We start from the raw sequence: 21,645 nt of genomic DNA, 5'->3' as shown, positions 1-21,645 counted from the left end.
CATGGAGGTGGCTTGGCATATTAGACTATGGATAAGTAACTCTTGGAGAACAACACTTAGGTTAAATACACATCCAGGCTCTGCCACTAACTTGTTTCACGATTCAGGGTCAATTACTTAATCTAAGTTGTAGTGTTCTAATCTTAAATAGTAAATCTATCTAAGAAGGTTCCTATCAGGCTTTGGGATCATATGTGTACAGTACCAACTACGATGCTTGAAATATAGTAGGAGTTCAATAAATGACACACAGCAGGTGCTCATTAAGTATCCCTATTATATTAATAAAACATAGCAAAGTTCCAACCTCATGAACCTTAAAACCTAACCTGCATTGCACTAATACCAAAATAATTTTGAATATGAAACATTTTTACCTCAGATATAATATTTTTAACATAATTTTATTATGTATTAAGTAAGCATCAAATAAAGCCTCTCCCTATACTTAAAAAGATCTATATATAAATTTTGTGTTGCTCTATTTCCTTATTTGGATTCATATGTGAGTGAATGAACAGAGCAGAGAATAAAGAGAATAAAATGAGTTATTTTGTGGATAAGTCATATTTCTGTTAATATTTTTCTTTCAGTTTCCTTCAAGCACTCTGAACATATACTCACTGAACTATCTCTATCATAAGGTCTGATTTTTCTTAATACCTACATTGAAACATGTTTATCTCCTGGGTTAAGCATTGAGCTCAGAGCTTGACACCTAAGTTTTCCATATGTTTACTATTATTATTGTTGTTGTATTTATCCACTTAGAAAAAAAGAAAGCAAGTCAGAGACAGCTGACATAAGAATAATGCTCTTTCACAGAGTTATGCCCATGCAAAAAATAAGCCTGCCATTAAAATTCACGGTGCAAAACCTAGGAATACAGTAATAGAATGAAATATTTCTGGAACCATTAAATACTTACTATAATTTTTATTATTGTTAGCCATCTTTTGTCCTAAGAGCAAAGATGTTTTTGCAAAACCAAACTCTCCCATTAAAAGTCTTTCCAAACCATGTAAAATTTACCTTGCAGGACATGGATTAGAGACCAGCAAATTTGTTATCAGGTTTTCAGCATATATATTTTGTCTAATTTTTTACATAGGTAGACACAAAAAGTAATTTTAGTGTTTTTTTTTCTTACTTTAAAAAATCATCTTGAAATAATAGAAATGGTTAAGTTGGGGAATCAAGAAAGTACTTAATATGGAATTGTAATCCCTAGTTTCCCATCCAATAGCTTCTCAAGTTCAATGTATGCTGCAAGAGGTAAGAACCTATATTCTTTTCACCTAGCACAGAAAAAGTATGACATGTTAAGTTTGCTGAGTAAATGAATAAAAAGTAGGTTATTGTAATTTGGTCAGCAAAAATTTTCCTGCTGGCCAACTGAAGGCCTGTGATGAGTCAAGAAGTAATTAATTATTGTATTTTCATCTTTAAAGGTACAAATAACAAGTTATTAGGCCTGAGAATCTCAGTATGCTATGAGGGGACGCATTCTGTTTACTGGTTTTAGGCATGGTGGATACAGAGTTATCCTCATTCATCCTTCCCTTGCTGGCAGCAAGAAAGATGTATTCTTATAGTTTTCCCTCTTCCTCACTTCAGCAGAAAGATGAGATGGAAAACAATGAAAGTGGTTATTTAATTTCATCTTAAATTGGTGCTATTTATATATCACATGCCTTCATAGAGCTTTGATNAACTTCAGGCTGTGCAAGGAAGAAAAGACTGGCAAGATAGAAGTGCTGTTCGGTGTGGTTGAGAGAATGTTGCCATTCATCTCAGGCCAAGTAAAGGGAAATTTAGGAAAAGCTGGAGAAGAATTCTTAGACTGACAGGTACTCGTACAGTTGTACAGGTATAATGCACTCTGGGGGTGCCAGTCATGTCATAGACATTATAGGTTAGTAATTTTCAATCAGATGACAGTAAAATATTTTGTTCTAATAAAGCCAATATATAATATGACAATTTTATGATAGATAGAAATATAATATCTAGAGTAAGTGACGCCTTTTCCTACTTTGCACAACAGTGACACTTGAGTTTGATATTTACCATCTAGGCTTTGGAAGCAATAGAGATTACTGCCTATCTCTAATTTAGAAAAATTTAAAGATAAAAATCTAACTGAACCTGGGCACTACTGCAGAGTGAGAAGAGAAAAGAGGGAGTAAGATGTACTCCCACTGCTAAGGAGCAAGTGTTCCTGTTTTCTGTGGGCTTAAGTAGTCTTGAAAGAAGTCAGTTCTTCCTGCTAGGACAAAGTGATCTTAGTGGAAAAAGTCTGGGTGTGTGTGTTCTACTTATGATGGCTGAGTAACCAATTATCCCCAAATGTAGTGACTTAAAGCAATGATGTTTAGTTGGATCAAGATCTGTAATCAGGACAGGGCTCAGCGAGGACAACTCTCTACTTGGTGTCAATGGGGAAGGCTTAAAGGCTTGGGGAGGGAAGCATGTGGAGGCTCACTCACTCACGTGTCTGCCACCCGGGCTGGGAAAACTCCAGCAGGTGGGGGCTCAAACAACTGTGGCTCCTTGGGCATCTCTAAGCAAACTCTATGTGATCTCACCAACATGGTGGCATCAGGGGAGCCAATATTCTTAGGTTATCATTTCAGGGCTCTCAAGGAGTATGTCATGAGCGAGAGAGAGATAACCTAGCAAAATTTACAACCTAGCCTTAAAAGACACACAATATTATTTCTGGTACATTCAATTGTTTGAAGGAATTACAAAGTTTAACCTAGTTTCAAGGGGAGGGAACAAAGGGCCCTCCTCTTGATAGAAGAGTGTAAGTGTCATGTGGAAGGAAGAATATGTGGCATGGGATATATATTGNTTTGTTCCCATCTTATTTTCTTCTTTGCTCTCCTTTATGTATTACATTTTTACCAAACTAGCCTTCTCCTGGTACTGACTTGGAAGATGGCCAGCTCCTTCTTGCCTCAGAATTTTGGAGTTGACTGTTTCCTGATACAATAGTCTTTCACTTTTCACTAGACAATGGCTCATTCAGGCCTCACCTTAAAATACCTCTTCCTCAGAGAGGCCTTGGCTATTCATGTTTCATAGAAAACAAACAAAAAATATCCCCCCATCCCTAATTCTCTATGCAAACTCTTTATGTGTTCAGCAGCTCCTACCCCCATCTGATAACACCATCTTGTTTATGTGTTTCCCTGTCTAGGGTTGGTGTCTCCCACTAGTGTGACAGCTCTATCAGGAACTATGGCTTTTTACCCACTGCCCATTCCTCTCCTTCAGCAGAGCGCCTGACACACATGGTGTGCCGAAAGATTACTGCACAGGGCAGCGTGGCAGAGAGGAAGAAATGCACCATTGGGGTCCCAGATTTCCAACCTGCCAGGTGTGTGTGTCACTTTAAACTCTCCTGGCCTCAGTTTCCTCACCTGTAAAAAATGTGTTTTTTCATAAGCAAGCTACTTGTAAGGATGAACTCATGTATTAGTTCACTTATGTGAGAAAATTCTAGAATGGTGTCTATAGCATTTAGCAGATAAACAGGCGATGGTAATGAAGAGAACTGGGTTTTCGGCCCATCTTCTCTAGCTCCACTGCCCTTAATACAGAATTATTAGTACAATTACAAGCTTAAACTGCCACAGTGGAGTTCCTCAGTTCTTGGTCCTTCCTGATTTCTTACAGCAAAACATGAGCGTTACACTCAGGTCAGAAAACCACTTGAACTTATTTTGATTATTATGACAGTGTTATCAGGCTTGCCAGATTAAAGCAATAGCCATCTCTGTATTGTTTCTACACTCAGGCCAACTGGATGCTATGCATTAAGATTAAATAACACCGAACCAGCTCTGCCTCTTGCATAGAATTAATTTTGGTATAGCTTCCATTTCATTAGAGGAACACTTTAAAACAGGTCAAGTGTAACGAAGACTAAATTGAAAATGCATTATTCTATTTCGGTTGGCCCTCCAAGCTGATACATATTTAATGCAATTTTATAGGGAAGTTCAAATGTCAGGCAGACTCCTCTAAGGAAACAAATGTCTTAAGTCTCACACTAGGTAATTTCAGGTAATACTGAGATAAACACTCAGTATATCTCTTCTACTCTTCCTGGTACATTTCCTGGGCAGAAAATAAGTGATTTGTGTGAGTTATATGGAGTACAGTGGACAGCAGTATGTGGAATACTGTTCTCTTTATTGTTTGTGTCTGTCTGGGACTTACTTTAAGCTTTCAGGAATGCCTTGGATTTTTCTACATTTTCTTCATTGGTCCTGGATTCTTGGAATTATGGACGTTTAATGAAATTGAGGTCCATGCCTTGCTGTTTATCCACATACTAACAGTTTTACTTATCAGGTTGTTCAGGCAGCTAGATGACCACAATGACTTTTAACATTTCACTAAGTGTAAAAACAGTTCCTTTTAGATAAATCCGCTTTCTNTGATGGAAATTTCTGTGGTGATGGAAATATTCTGTAGCTGTGTTGCCCAATATGGTGACCATTAAGCACTTGTAGATATTGAGCACTCGAAATGTGGCCAGTGCAAGTAAATAATTGACTTTTAAATTTTACATAATTGCAATTAATTTAAATTTAGATAGCCACACATGGGTAATGGCTACCATACTAGACAATACTATTCAAGAGTAAACTACCTGCTACTTGCTACTGTAAATTCACTGTATAGAATATTTTTTTCCACATATATCCTAAAACAAATCTTTCATCTTGATCTGAAGGACCCAGTCTCTTGGAGAAAGTCTTACCCTATCATCTGTAGGATAAGGGAGAACTGTTCACATCATTAGACAGATTTAAAAGCCATGAGACCCTAAACTCCTCTCACAAACTAATTCATACTATAATAAAACAGAGGAAATTTAAAAAAATATGCAAGTGTAATATTAAAGAGTTTAAGTTAAAACAAACTGGTCCATTTCACATATGATATATGTTTGATATACGCCAGGTGAGTCGCTGCCAGTGTTGCTTAATATCTTGGCAGTCTATTCTGTTCTGCCTGATCTCTCCCACTGAGTGGTTGGCATGGCCTATTTTCTGAGTTCTGTAGGAGCCTGTACTTGGCTGGGCATTGGGTCAGGAGGTCTCAGCTGTCTACACTCCTGCCGAGAGCCAGAGTTCTTCAGCAAAGGAGACGCAGGGCATATAAACTAACTGCCAGCAGTAACCCCATGCCCCAAGTGCTTGAACATGAGCCAAGCTGCAGCCTTGCTTTTGAATTTCACCTCCACAAACACAGTTTTTGTTAACAGCTAACTGTGTTTTCAATTAAAATGAGTTTCACTCTAGACTTCCCTCAAAGAGAGTCATCCTTTTCTGAAGGGATAGATGTTCAGAGGCAATAGAATGCAAACTGATTAAACCATGCAAGAAGGCTAGATCCATCTACAAAGTGTTGGAGGAGATAAAGTGTTATTGATCCTAGCTTCTTAGTGGGTGTTCTGTTCAGAGATTTAATCACAGGCAATACTTAAAAGTGGAATTAAAAGCAGTCCCTGGAAACCCTGAAGTTCAAATGTCTTGCTTTAGAGTCGAATCCCTTTCCCCAACAACCATCCAAATGTTGGTCACGGGAAAGCACATAAAAAAGTATCCCAACTCTTCCTGTTATCTGAAGGCTGAACAAATTAAATATGGTACTAATATTGAAAGAAGTCATAACTAAATAAAGATTATATAGTTTAAGGACCATGTTACTGAAGGCAAAGGGAGAGGATATATTTCAAATCCTCCGGTACCTACTGTTTTCCAGAATACATGTGAAGCCTCAGACACGATTTAACTGGTTAACAAAAGTTAGCTAGTATTACAGGATCCAAATCATGATCTTTACAGGGAACACTTCTCTATCACCTTTGGTTGTGGTGACCTCAACTGATGGTCATATCAACAGCTTTCCCAGTCTGGCCCCTAGTACCAGAACCTCCCACCCCTCAGATCCTCAAAATGCTTAGCTGAAGGCAAAGCTGACCTGTTGTTATACCTAAAGCTTCCTAGAGCTTATGGCTTTTCCTAGTTCTTGAAATCCAGCAGAGTTATGGAGACCAGTCCTAGATAAAATCTGAAAAAATATAACCGAAACCCTAAAAAACCTTTTAGGTAGAGATAACAATCCAGAGTAATGTGCAATAATCCAGAAAAAAACACATTTCTTAATGCCAGTGACTTTAGCAGCTCTGATAGCTTTGAATCTCTAGCATCTAAAATATTTTTTGCATACAGTAAATAGTTGTTCTATAACTTGTTATTCAACGTATGAGTGAAAAAAATCATAGACGTTGTACTATTTTGTTTTATAAAAATATGGACAATCAATGCAGTTCTAGCCAAACAAACAAAGCTCATCATCATGCAAAAGACTGATCCTTTACGTGTGTATGGAAATGTAATTCTCCTCTTTGTAAAACGAAGTATTTTCTCCCCCCCTCAATGTGAACACACACACACACACACACACACACACACACACACACACAGTCCATTTTATGGACGCCATCATGTTAATCAGGTTTAATGACCAAGAAAGGACAATGATCTGAAGGCTGTATAACAACATGTGTGTTCCAGGAGGTGGGAGGAAAATCCTAGAAACATTCAGGAGCTGACCACATCAGTGTAATTTTTAGGGGTCCCATGTGTTGTGCATGTCAACACATTCCTTTTAGAGTGAAGGGCACATTTTGCATTTCACCTTACTATTAAGAAAGGCCCAGAGTGCTCAGAGGGACTCTGGGTTTTAGCGACAGCAAAAATCAAACTTTGGAATAATGCTCAGACCCTTCATCAAATGACACAGAAGACAACCAGTTTTCAATGGGGCATGAGAGACACAGGAAGAGTGATAAGAAAGATCAGCTGCAATACAAGCAGCCTTGATGCTAGAGCCATAATAAGTGGCAAGTCCCATACTATAAAGTCCCCATGGTAAATAAGAATGCAAGTCCAGCAGGAGAAGTGCAGCAAAAGCCCTAGTTCAAGGCCATACTATGGCAGCAGAGTTCTCCTCAGTTGGAAGAGCAGCTCCAGGAATGCTACTTGGCTCTAGAAAGACTGAAGGCCTGTCCATTGACATCAGTCGGCAACATGACTGGAGCTTTCCCTCATGAACTTGATAATATGAGTATGATTGTCTACTGGGCAGAGCAGCAATTCACCGAACAACTGGACTTGCCCGTTACAAGGAGGCAGGGTTACAGCTATGTAACGAGGAAACAAAAACTATTTTAAAACTTGGTGGATCCGCTGTGGCACTATTGTTTATTCATACCCAGGTTTAATTTCAAATGGCTGATTAAAACCATGATCTGCTAAGGGCATGGTAAGCAGAAGGGAGATCAGAGACATCTCACCAGCCAGCCACCTAGTCTAACAGAACCGATCATCAAGACTGAGGGATATTTGAAGTGAGTGGTAAAAGAAGATGATGACTCACTTATGGTTTTGGCAGCTGCAATAGCAAAAGCTCATTTTACTCATCCATGTCTTTCACGTCTTCCCTCAGAAACTGTGACCGCTGCTCATCTACGAGTATCCTTGACAGCAGCTCATATGGCTCTGAGTGGTGCAACGGATGGGCCACAGCAGAAGTTCTCAGTGTTCCCAAGAACACTGGCTCCCTTCACCATTTCAGTATGTGCTTCAGCTTCTGGGTGCTTCTGTTTCTAAAGTGCTGTGACTGTGATTCTCTTTGGAAAACTGACCTTGGCTTCTTCGACAGCTTTCCCTGCATGTGAAGACAGTCAACATACCTGGAAGTTGCCCTTCCTCTAAGGGATGCTGAGCCAATGAATGACTGGCATGGGAGGATGGAGTCCCGCCTCCATGCCTCAAGTGGGGACAACTTCAAGTACATTTTATTGTTTTTGTTTTTGTTTTTTTGTTTTGTTTTTTTTTAAGCTGAGCCATCCTGCCACCTGTTGGCAGCTCAGCGGCTGCTCAGCTCAGGCCGGGAATCGAACCACTGTTGCTCAGCGCTCAAACTCTTGAGCGAGCTCTTAACCAACTGCACCACTCGGCCGGCCCTCAAGTACATTTTAGACTGCAGCGTCCCCTTGCAGGACCAGAGGAACTTTTCTGGACCTCTTCCTCTTCCCTGTCCTGCTTCTCCCACTTTTTTTCATGGCTTCTCTTGGGAACGCTCCCATAGGAAATCATTGCAAAAAATGTCCATCTCAGGATCTGCTTCTGGGCAAGCTGACCTAAGACAGATTCCTATTCATACTAATGTGGACATTTTGAGTAGGATATTTGAGTCTGGAATTCCTGGCAGAGATATAAGCTAGAGCTACCTATTTGAGAGTTTTTGGCCTATAATGCTACCTAAAGCCATGGACAGGCTAGGCAAGATCACCTAAGGAGTAAGTGTATATAAAGAAAAAGCCTCTGGATATACGAAGAGTGCAGGCTTTCTTAATCTTCTGCGCACACCTTTACTAATTCAATTAAAATATATCTTCATTTTCAGCTTTGGTCTCAGGACGGATCCAGACTCAGGCTCTATACAAGTTCTCAAATTAGTCCACCTCGTTTCTAGTTGTTTCCTAATTCTACATCCCATTTCATCAACCTATCAAACTTACCCTCTAGAGGTATGTAGACTGAGGGTATGGCTGATTTACAGGTCCATTGTATAAGCAAACCAAGATGGATCTCTCAATAAACCAGAACATTAACCACCTGTTCAGAGATGCAAATGCTTGGCTCAGGCTCAGCTGAAAGACTTCCCAGTGCATTTTACATTTGGGTAACACTTTCACCTTGACCTTGCTGGAAAATATGTTAGAATCTTAAAGGCAAGTCTGGTGAAATGTGGAGATGAAGATTTACAAAGGTAAAATCAAAATATGGTTTTGATACAATAAACCTATCTATTTAAAATGCTATGATTCACACAATGTCTTGTACATGGTACATCCTGAAAAAAAATTTTTGGTTGAATCTCCATTTATTGCAGAGTAAACTAGGGTACACAGACAAGCTTTAGAAATATTTTATACACCACATAACATCTTTACCTTAACATTATATATGACATTTCTAGACCAACTGAACAATTCAGATGAACCTTTGCCAAGTAAATGAAGTCATGGGAATACAATAGGGAATGATGGAAACTAATTGAAACATCATTTTGTTAAAGTACTGGCTTTCAAATTTCTTCTCATAAGTAGATTAGATTTTGTGAGCTGCGCCCTACATAGACCAAAAGCATAAAGTGTTTCATTTAAAAGAAAATCCTAGATGTTGACTTGAATTGAAAGTACACAGCTTTCTTTCCTTTTGACAGTTTGCTTTTGAAAGGTTTTTCTTGTGAAATACATAATATACTGTTGCTACTTGAATGTAATGATCCCTCACCCAAGAAGAAATAAAAGGAAGGCCAAATTTGGCTAATTTTACATCTTAAGGAACCTATTTGTGAGCAATTTGTGTGTTAAAAAAGCAGCAACAAGCACTACTATCAAAAGTAGCTTTCAAAAAAAAAAAAAGTAAGTGACGGATAAATGAATGCTGCCATGTTCACATGGAGATATTTTGACAATCTCACATACATTGCTTTGTTTTAAACCTATGTAGCTTTTTGTAGCTTTTGGGTCAACTTTAAGATATCCAAGGCCCACAGATCTTATTAGAATAATAAAAAAAAAAGAGTCACAGTACTATCTGTCTTATATGTTCCTAAAACAAACTAGAAATATAAACTAATAAAAAATTAAAAGTTGGAATGACTAGAAAACTCAAAGTATAATTGCAGTTGAATAATATATGGTACAAAGATTCAAAGGCAAAGACTAAGGAGAACATTTTTAATGATCACTAATAATTCAGTATTTGTTATTTATCCCTAGGCTTAGATATTTCTTATTCACAACAGCAACATCATGCTTATACAGTCCTGAGTAGCAGAAATAATAATATTCAATAGCACACATATTTATTTGAAAAAGTCTCAAGAATCTTGATGGTTCCCAAATCCATCCCTTTGTTCCCAAGCCAGGTAACATTTGTATGACTAGACTAAAGAGAATGTATCCTACTATCAAAGTTCCATGTCAAAGGCCCTAAAAACTTTTATGTACCTCTTTCCTTATAATTCATGTTTTCCAGCTTCCATGTCTTGTACTTATATCCCTTTAAACATGCTTTCCTGACTGTTATATCAAGTCACGTATATTCTTTAAGTCCCCATTGACATATCATTCTTCCAAGACATCTTCTTTGATGTCACTCTTTCTTCACCAAATGAAAGTGACCATTCTCTGAACTCCCATAGCCTTCTGTCTATACTTTTTTGGCTAATGCATCAGAGCTTCCTAAGACTCTGCCCAGCTTCAGTGATTTTCTGAATCACAGCTCACAGGACTGAGATCATAGTCATACTCAGGGCTATGATTTGTTATAGTGAAAGGATACAAAGGAAAATCAGTAAAGAGAAAAGGGACATGGTGTGAAGTCCAGAGGAAACCAAGAGCAAACTTCCAACATTCCCAAATTTTACACCTAGTGGAGTCACACAGGATGTGCTTAATTCATTCAGCAGTGAGTTGGACAACAATGTGAAGTGCTGTCTACCAGGGAAACTCAGAGATTCAGTGCCCAAAGTTTTTACTGGGGGCTGGTCACGTAGGTGCCACTACCTAGCATGTACCAAAATTCCAGACTCCCATAGGAAAGCAGGTATTTAGATAAACCACATGGTTTGCACAGTTTAGGCATAGTAAACCATTCTTATAAATTAGGGAGGTACTCAACTTCTGAAATTTAAGCTCTCAGATGCCAGCCAAGGGCCAACCTGTCAGCAGTCCTTTCCAAGGATAAGAGTGTCAGGCTTGCTTGGTATCTTTTTTGCACAGGGAGTTATACAGTTCTACTTAATTGTTATGTTATGTTATGTTATGTTATGTTATGTTATGTTATGTTATGTTATGTTATATTTTGTGTTTCAACTTCTTCACTATAAACTCACAGGGGACTAGGAAGGGATTTTTTTTTTTCATTACTCTATCATTTCCAGTATAGAATAAGATTCCTGATGGAGACATTTCACAAATGATGACTAAAGGGTCTGTAGTTTCAGTAAGGACGAGCAAGAAATGGGCAGGAAATCAGACTCAAGAAGGACATTTCTGCTATCCCATCCTGGATGGAGTCCTCTATAATTATCTGTGATTTTCTTGTATCAAAGGATTGGGGACAGCACAGACTTGATAAAGATAAGGAATACACCCATTATAAGTAATACTGCTACTGACCTAAAATAATTTATTATTGTATAATAATATAATGTTCTATGTACCACTCTGAGAGGTAGATACTGTTATATATTCCCCTTTTACACATAAAGTTACTAAAGAAGTTAAATAACCCTCCCGAGCAGTTACTCTAGAATCCACATTCTTAATTACCGTTATACTGATTATCACATCCCTGAAAAGCTCAGTCTTTTTTTGACATAAAAAATTATTATTATTATTATTATTATTATTATTTTCAGATGTACAAAACAAAGCAATAATTATCCTTTTCACCCCTCACAAAGTGACAACCCCCCTCTCCCCATCCATTGCCTCCACACCCCCAATATCATAAATATCTATTACAATTCCATTGACTCCATTCCCACACTATACTCCACATCCCATAACTATATATGTATTAAATTATAGTTGACATATAATATTATTCAACAGCAGCTTCAGATATACAATGCAGTGGTCAGGCCTCTACACCGTCCATGAAGTGGTCTCCCTAACAAGACATGAGTCCATCTGGCCCCCTAAAAAATCTGTACAACATTATTGATTATATTCCCCAGACTGTCTTTTCTATCCCTGAGGCCGTATTATAGTTACCAATTTATGTTGTCTCATCCCTTCCCCTCCCATAAAAATTATTTTGACAAAATTAGAGGAAAAACATCCTGTTTCATTTTAATATTTTTTTCTACACCACTTTAAAAGGACTGCCACATTGCTAGATTTTGCCATTTCATCTTTGTAAGTTATATGGTCTTAGTGAAGAATTTATCACTTAATAATTCATGAAAAAGTAGTAAGGACTCAACAATATATTTAGCTTTTGTGACTGTCATTCTGAACATAAATAAGAGGAAAGTTATATTGATTTAAATAAAATAAATGTATGCACGCTAAAATCTTTTTATCCCTACAGATGTGAGATAGTTGATTTTTGCTATTGTATAATTAGAGATATTGTTTAAGAAGAGAGCTTTTCATTTCTGCCTTAATAGAATGCATTTTTATCATTAACCGTCTTCCACACAGTGATGCACAATGAGTATATATCAGAGCCTGGAAGAAGAAGAAGAACTCACAGAAGGGAAACTACACCCCTGACTTTTTCACTTTTCAGAGAATAAATTATAAAGGCTAAAATGTTATAAACAAGCTGCATTATGTCAAACTCACACAGCAGTTTGGAAATTCAGATAGAATGTTCACCCCTGGATAGGGAAACAATGTATTTGGTGTGACAAAGGAGTTGTCAGTAACCTTCACAAGTTTCTGGGTCAACATTAACATTCAAGTTCAGAAGAAGACAGCGTCCTGCAGCTGCCGACAAGGCTCTTCATGGGGCGACTGAGATGATAGACGTTTGAACGGTAGTGTTTTAATTTACAACATTTAGGAAAACGTCCCTCAGGTGACTGATATCATCATCCTCATGTCACACAGGAGGCAACTGTGTCTGAGGAAGGGTAAGCGAATGTCTCAAGGTTACAGAAGTAAAAAGACTTGCACTAAGATGCTCCCTCTCCAGCGTTAGTACTCTGAATCACTAGCCACACTGACTCTCAAATATCTATGCAAGTCCCCGGATTTGAATGTAATTAGACATGTTCAGTACCATGTATTGAGATCCAATCCTCTATGGGTCTATTGCATATCTTTATGTTGCAATGCCATCCACTATACAAACATCTTTAAAACGATATTCCAGAATACAAGCAGTCAATGCTTCTGCTTGCAAGGCATGCAGTGATGCAAGAGGCCCATAGAGAATTGCATCTCACATTAAGTGGACCCATAGGGAGCGTATTTCCAGTTTTTTTGCAAATAAACATGTAGATGAAGGCAAGCCCCCAAGTACTCTTAGCAATAGTACATACAATTTGTGTGTAGTGTTTTTTTCTCACATTTCAGTAAATAAAACTTTTACCTTTAAAAAAAATAAAAAATAAAAATAAAAAAAAATATTAGGGTTTCCTAAGTGTAGAGTTCTGCTCCTATAATCAACCCAGTGTGTTTGCAGGTGTCACCTGACCATCTTGGCATTTTCTTAGAAGAAGTGGCCTCCGGGAAACCAGCTTAAGAAAATGCTGATCTTCTGGTTACTGCTATTTTTTCAATAAGGAATAAAGTCTTTTCTTTCTGAAAACAAAACAAAATAAAACACACAAAAAACCCTCCTTAAATTGGAGTGGATCTAGGTTCCGTAGTGCCTAAAGTTTATTTTGGCAGCTCTCTTTAAGGAAAAAAGTCAAAATTACACATATAAAATTAAGTTCAAAGCTGTGGAAAGGTGCTGGCAAGTGAGGGGCCCTATAATAGAAGCTCTATTCGTGGTAAATACATCTTTGTCTGAATTATATTTTTGGAAGTCATAAATTTCCAATTTGACAAATGGCTCTAAATGACTTTCTACTCCCCAAACACCAAGTCTATACATTGTATTGTGCCTCATTCTAGAGAATAGCTCTTAATTTTCATTTTTGAGGCAAAACCTAGAGTATCTATCTCTCCCAGGCCCAAAATTTTCAACACTCTGATTTCTTGTTTGGACTTATAGTCAGTCTAGGGAGGATTTTTGTTGTTGTTGTTGTTGTTGTTTTGTTTTGTTTTTTTATTGATTCTAAAGTAAATATGACCAAACAAATGTCATATGTCATAAACTGATTTCTAAAACCTGCTCTGGTGACAAGAATAAATTCTAGCATTGTTGAGTCTAAAGTCCTGAAAAATTAAATTCATAGAAATTGTATCATGAACGTTACAGTTTCAACTTGAGTATGTGGCAGCACTATGATGCTTGAAGTAAGAGGGGAAAAAAACATACTTTGCATGACCCTATGAAAGTAGCAAATTATCTTTTGCGTAAGCACTAAAGAGGAAAAAATAAGTTAACTCATTTTGTTGTGTAAAACTGTGTCGTTTTGTCACAGCAAAAGCTTGAAATAGTTAAAACCATTAACAAGTCATATTTGTGCATTGTTCATAGGTATCTATAGGTTAAACATTATAAAATATTTACATGAACTCATAAAATATGGAAATTAATAAACAATTAAGAAAATACATAAAATTCACCTACTTTTGAAATATTACTCGATCGGCTTGCAGATCGTCCCGGGGATTTGTCATTCTGAAAAATAAAATTAGAGACATTAAAAATATGGCAATAGTCTTTACCACTGAGAAAAAGAAAAGCATAACACAGCAGATGCGTAAATGCTCTCTATATTGTTCTGACTATTAGACGTAGAAATTGCTTATACAGGATGGCTTGTCTTACTAAAGTGTATTTCTCTTTTACATATCAGTGTCATTTTGAAAATGTTTCAGTTAACATAGGGGTATATATCAGTCTAGAAGTATTTATTTTCAGGAAATGCTCATTTCTCTAGAAAAGTGTATGCAGTTCCTTTGAAATAAAATTAGACAGTGGAAATATAATCCATTATTTCCCCTTTTGCTTTTGCTATCAGGAAATTCTGAGTAATTTCTTTCTCACTGTCAGTACTTATTGTATACCAGGCACATGGTATATGAGTATACATCTAACTAGTATTCTTCTAACAGGCATTTTCTGTTATTTTCCTTTTTAAAAAAAATTTCTAAATGACACTTTTTAAATTTAAAACATTTAATTGTTTAACTTAAAAAATAGTTTTAAAATTATTTTTAAATTTAAAAATTCAAAATAAGTTTAAAAAAATTATACCCTCAGTTGTTGCGTCTTAAAGATTTTCCAACTTACTCGAAAAGAAGCATTAAAAAAAAAGGTCTTGAATAGGTAGCTTTAAAAAAGTTACAGTTTTAGAGTAGGAGGGGATCTTAAAGAGTTTCACTCCCTCGTTTGAAGCTCGGAGGCATTCTGTTCCTGGCAGTCACAGAGTTCATGACAAGGCCCCGGCCAGCCACAGGCCTTCTGACACTACTCCAGCCTGGTTGTTCTGCCACTGTGCCAATCATCGGCTCATAGATAACTGAGTAGCCAATCAGAATGTATGCATTTCCAATGTAGCAAGAGATCACAGTTCACCTTTCCTTCTGTACAGAAAATGTTATTGGAAGAACTTGTTCTACAAACCAAAAGTTTGTATCTGAACTAACGTTGTCACTGAAATATTTTAGGATTCTTCTAAAAATAATTTCCTGAGCATCTGAACTCAGCACAAAAGTGGACCTGACTAGATACCCACAGAGGTCAAGTTGTTATAATAACCTGAAATTGCCCCATGTTGACTGTTTGAGCAAGTTTCAGAAACACACTGATGACAGGATATGACAAATGTGTTACTGTGGAAATACAGTAGCTGCATTCACTGCAGATGGTCACTGTGTCACCTACAGGCTTGTAGATACTCCAGCTAAACAGAACTTTTTCCTTTACATGCAACATCCATCTCATACAACTGCTGATGTCACTGTGGAGCGTGTTGTTACAAACCAAGATGAGTCACAACGATACAATTAGTTACAGCTCATAACAGCCCCTTGATCCAGGGGGAGATTAATGTATCTACTACCCATAGACATTTTTCCTTGATTAGCTTCCTCTGGTGATGGAGAGAGGTACTTTTCTACTGACATCTCAACTCCTCTTCTAGCGACTAGAAAACAAAACCAATCCATCTTTTCTTCTCATTGAAATTCAGGATTTTGACACAACAGAACAGAGGTAAATGGGCCACATAATATAACAGGTTTTGGGAGTGGTTTTGTTGTAGTGGTATTTTGTTTTCTGTTTTTTTTTTCTTTTATGTTTTCTATATTTAAATGGTATTTGAGAACATGATTAAGGAACTAGACTTTAAAAGTGCTACAGCAAGAACCAAGAAATGCTGTAGGAAATTTGATTTGGTAAAAGATTACCTAATTTTTCAAATGAAATACGACTTTGTGGTATTTCAGATAAAACAAGAGGGCCAGGTTCCCTCCACAATTGGGAAGGAATTCAGCATGGGCATATAATAAAGACATAATTCTCATATTCTTCACCAGCATCCCCCAATCTAATGGGGAAGAAACAGTTGCTCGATTGTTTAGTATTTCAAGAGACCTTTTACCTTAAAACCCATTGGTTCCATTTTCTCCTAATAGGAGGTTAGGCATTGAAAGAAATAAGTGAGCTTAGGCAAAGGTTAAATTTTTGCCATGGCTAAGTTCTCTCTTGTTTCTACTCCAGTTAACATATGGGAACAGAGTGAGGTACACTGCTGCTGCGCTGGCAGTGATGTAGAGTAAGAGACTGACTTGCCATTAGATCTGTGGTGGAGGCTAGCTCTAGCATGAATCTATTGTTTGACATTCCAGGACCTCAATTTCCTCACTATAAAATGGAGATTGTTGCAAGATCCAATGAGTTATACATGAAAACATTGTATAGATTACAACGTTATCATATTTCTGTTACTATTTACAGGTAGAGGAAACACCAAAAGAGTGCCCTCCAATCTCATGATCATGACAGATTACCAGACTCATCCTTTTAACACAAACATCTCAGTTTCTCTGTCCTGCAATTCTGCCTCTGTTGTGGATGCGACTCTGTCATATAAAATTCAAGGATGGAAAATAAAATGTTTCTCCACCCAAGAGAACTACGGAAGTTTGGTCTGCCTTGTCTTTGAAGCAAAAGCACCAGCAGTACTTTCTCCCTTGGAAAACGTCCAAAGCAATCATTCCAATTTGCTACTAATTAATTGGGTGGTTTTTCCCATGACTATTGTAATGACATACTCTTCTTTGTAGATTAGTCAAATATGGTTGTCATACCTCATTATGATCAGCATAAATACTTTACCTTAGATTAAATAGAAGCCATCTCACAATCTAGCATCACTTACTGGTACCCAAATTATAGTAACCTTGCAGGGCAATAAAAGTTGGGACCAATAAGTTCCAATAAGTCTGCATGAAAAGCCTGGAATCATTAGGAGTAATTAATGCTGGATCTTAGCAGATCACTTACAATATGCAGAGGTAGACACTTTAGTTTAATAAGTGTGTTTTAATATTTTTAAGAAGTTTCTAATTTTTGGTTTGATATGAATGTAACTGATATTGTCAGTTTTTTTGTGATTATTGTTAATATAATATTTTTCAAACTTGATTTTACTAAACATGGTTGGATTTCATTTCCATTAAGAAAACAATGATTACCAAATGAACAAAAATCATCACTAACTTGTTTTAATGTATTTTTAATGTTATAATTTAAGGAAAGCGGCATAGTTTCTTTAAAAGGAAATGGTCTGTGTTCAAGAATACATGGTGTGGCTGGACATGTAAATAGCTATATATGAATACCTTGTTTATCATATCATTGATCAGAAGAGGGCAGTAAGGAAACTTGAAGGAGATTTTGTATGTGAACTGAAGGAAAAAACTAGTCCTGAGTGAAGAAACCAGAATAGGACAATCTCTCACAGACCTTTGATGTGATGCTATCTGTAGTCTTTTGCCCTTTGTTTCCTGCCCCCATCCCCCCATGACTCTTTTGTCAAGAGTATTTGAAAGGACAAAAATAATGCGATAATTTCAAGGGTCACCTGAAGAATTCCAAGTAGACAACAGACTATTTTTGCTAGGATAACTAAAGCTTGGAATAGAAGAAAAGTCTTTAATAACAATGTGGCTTATAAAAAAAAATAAATGAGAAAATAGAGAAGTTGAATAATGCAATAAAAACTTGATAACAGATATATAAAAAAATCTCATGTTTATTAATTGAAAAACTTTTTAATGTCTGTAAAACATTTTAAAAATATTTGGCATCACATAACACCTTAGCAAAAATATTCAAGTGGAGGTTTTATAGGGCACTTCTTTTGATATTGAGCCAATAAAATTAGAAATAAAAATTTGAAATGTGACTTATAAATCTTAATCACCTGAAAACTAACTACCATATTTTTAGATAATGCTTGGTACAAAGAAATGAAAACTCACTGGAAAATTAGAGTCAGAAACTCTAGAAAATGTACTAAGACCTATAGAACACAGCAAAAGCTGTATCAGATAAACATTTATAACTATAAATTCTTCCATTATTAAAAAACCCAGTTCAAAACAAAATAAAAGAATATAGAAAAATTGTGAAATGTAAAAGCTAAAACTCATTAAGTGGATGTAAATAAGAAGGATCAGGAAATACTTTCTTACGGCAGGTCCTTCAAAACAAACTACAAAAAAAAGAACTTCCTATAACATTTATTAAGGAAAAGAGGGCAAAATTGTATAAGAAACGAGAAAGGATACACAACCAAAAACACAGAAAAGATTATAAAAATGATTACTACCTGTAGAAAAACATTACTACCTGTAATGTTAGTGCAATAAATTTGAAAACCTAGAGCAAATGAATCACATTCTAGCAAAATAAACGTTGCCAGGATTTTTTCAGGAGAAAGAGAAAAACTTGATAGCAATGAAGAAGAGATTGGAAAAGTAAAATCAAAGTGTATATTCCCTAAAAAGGGATATAGACATGATGATTTCACAACTGAGTTGTATCTTATTTTTGAAGAATGCATAATTCCTATTTTATTTACACTATTTTTGACCATAGAACCAAAAATTTCCCTAATTCATATTATTACTACCGCATGAATGAAACTCCAAATGTATTAAGTCAGCACCCAAAAAGAAATAAAGAAGGAAAACTAAATTATGTTCTAATCTTATTTGGGACTACACATGCAAAATTTCTTTTAAAAATATTACCTCATATCTAAATAATAGCACATTTCATTGATACACCAGTTTATTTTTAAAACAGTGTACAGGAAATAGAATAAATAGAATTTATTCCAGGTATTCCCTTATGAGGAAATCTGTCAACGTAATTCTTTAGATTATTACATTGAAAGAGAAAAGCATTATGATCTTATAATTAAATGCTGAAAAGACATTTGACAAACTTTGGCAGTCTTATTGTAATGTAAACTCTAAGTAAAATATAAATTGAAGGAAACCTCTTAAAGTAATAAAGACAAAATTCTATAAAACCAATACCAAATATTATTATAAATCGTAAAATACTAGAACTATGGTAATTAAAGAAATTCTGTTAGGGATGCTTGTTTTTCCTAATATTATTCAACTTGTCTTAAGGATTCCATAATGGCAAATATAATGAGAAGAAAAAATATGTGGTAGAAAAAAATATTGAAAAAGAAGCAATAAAATAACCTTCTTTTGTTGATAATGTATTATAGTAATTCCAAGAGTCTCTAGTTAAAAAAGAAAACTACTACAATTAATGGGAATTTAGTATAATAGCTAGACACAGGATAATTATACTATGGCAGAGTCTATTAAATTTTCTAAAATCCATTCTCGCTCCTTTTGTATTAACAGAATAGTAACTGGGTGTACATCTTTCAATCACATTACATCTCCCTTCCAGTTATAGGTTGCCTATGACAAAATTCCCTTCAGTGAGATGTGAACAGAGCCAGCAATTGTCAGTTTCCTTCCTGTCCCATAAATCTAAAATTTCTTTCATGCTTTTTATTGCTCTGTGCTAGGATGGTGAGTATCAGAACAAGCCAGGAAGCCACATATTAAAGATAGTGGAGCTGAATTCTCTTGAGTCCTTGAATGACCTCTGACAATTTGGAACATACTCTCTAAACTGTCATGAGAGAGAGAGAGAGATAATATTGTATATCTTTTGAGCCATCACTTTTTGGATTTATTATAACAGTTTAGTCTATCCTAATGGAAATACTGCAAAATCAATAGCTCTGTTCTACCAATAAATATCCAGAAATGTAATAATAAAAACAAAAACAATAAAACACAAGAATAAATTTAACAAAGAAATCATAAAATCTTGTCAAAATATAAACAAAAAAATCTTATGAGGAGTATAAATCATGATCTGAACAAATGAAGGCACTGGTTTTTGATGGGAAGATAATTTTATAAACATAAATCCTCTACAGATTGACATATAAGTAGAATGTAATTCCAAATAGGTCCCAAATGGGGCCTATTTCTTCCTTTCTGAAGTAGAAAGGAGATATATAAAATGATCTTAAAGAGCATATATATAAAAAGAGATGCCTGAGAATAACCAAGAAAATAATGATAAAAAGGAGGTATCACTGTGCTAGGCATTACCTGTATTAAAAGTCACTGTGGTTAAGTCAATATGGTATTGGCATAAGAATTAAGCAAAAGGTCAGTGAAATCCAGAATAGGAAATCAGAGATAGATATAAGAATTTCATATATAACAAAACTGGCATTTTAAGTCAATATTGAAAGGATGGTTAATACAATAAACACTTCTAGGCCAATGGCTATTCAGGAAGAAGCAAAAGTTGAACCCCTATCACTCAGTATGTACAATCATAGACTCCAAGTTGATCAGTCTTAAGGTGAAAAAAAAAAAAAACCAATCTTTGAAATAAGCCTAAATTATAAATGAAATATTGGGGTGGGAGAGATTCTATATCACTAATACAGGAACCAGAAACTATGTCACATTTGATTAGATCTGAAAAAAAGACAAAAATTAAAGTGAATAAACAAATCATAGAGTTAGAAAAAAGTACAACACAGAAGACTGATAAAGCTCAATTTCTATAATGTACCAAGAGATTATGTCTATTCACACAATAAGGCAACAGAAAAATCCCAACAGAAAAAATTTTAGGCAAAAGATTGGAATAGAAATTCACAAAAAAAGGAACTATAGATTTAAAAATATATACATTAAATTTATTGGGTGGCATTGATTAGAAAAATTATATAGGTTTCAAGTGTTCATTTCTATAGTACATACAGATTGTTAATAAACATGACAAAATCACAATTAGGAAAACGAATTAAAATAATAAGACATTGCTTCATACTCAGCATGCTGGAAAAATTGAAGAGTGATAACCTCTGTTGCTGATGAGGATAAGAAGAGCACTGTTAAAAATTGTTAGTAGAAGTGTGAATTTTTGCAGCATCATTAAAAAAAATCTGGCAACATCTGGCAAAATTAAAACTACAATATTATGCAGTAATCGCACTCTTGGGAATCTATCCCAGAGAAATAAAAGCATTGGTACATAAGGATGCGTGAATAAGCACATGTAATACAGATCTGTTCTTAATTGAAAGAAAAAAATCTTGACAATGATGAGGCTCGAGTTGTTAAGTTAATGTCTCAAAGCTTTAAGCCCACCCTCCTAAATTCTGCTCTGGGGCGGGGATTCTGCAAACCACATTTCTGTTTCATTATCTGGCTCCCTCTGAAGCTCTCTCCTAGGAAGAAGGCACCACAGGGAAACTGAAAGACTAGAAAAGGCCCCATCCTATTTGCTTCTGGTTGTCATCTGCTTCGTGTGTGTGTGTGTGTGTGTGTGTGTG

The 21,645-nt window shown here is 35.9% G+C and overlaps 1 protein-coding gene across 6 annotated transcripts in view; it reads right to left on the bottom strand.

Annotated features, from left to right (window-relative positions):
• The window catches only part of MARCHF1 (membrane associated ring-CH-type finger 1), a 635,011-nt gene that overhangs the window by 103,664 nt on the left and 509,702 nt on the right, over positions 1-21,645 (bottom strand). For 5 of the 6 annotated variants that reach the window (XM_019650581.1, XM_019650582.1, XM_019650583.1 and 2 more), the window contains one exon: positions 14,364-14,414. In XM_019650581.1, coding sequence (XP_019506126.1) covers positions 14,364-14,414 — 51 coding nt within the window. Of the gene's footprint in view, positions 1-13,311; positions 13,400-14,363; positions 14,415-21,645 lie in introns of those variants that run through there. The other variant, XM_019650585.1, reaches the window with a different exon arrangement.

This window comes from Hipposideros armiger, unplaced genomic scaffold, assembly GCF_001890085.2.
Source record: "Hipposideros armiger isolate ML-2016 unplaced genomic scaffold, ASM189008v1 scaffold_142, whole genome shotgun sequence".
NCBI lineage: Eukaryota > Metazoa > Chordata > Mammalia > Chiroptera > Hipposideridae > Hipposideros > Hipposideros armiger.
This window is presented reverse-complemented; position numbering and strand designations above follow the sequence as displayed.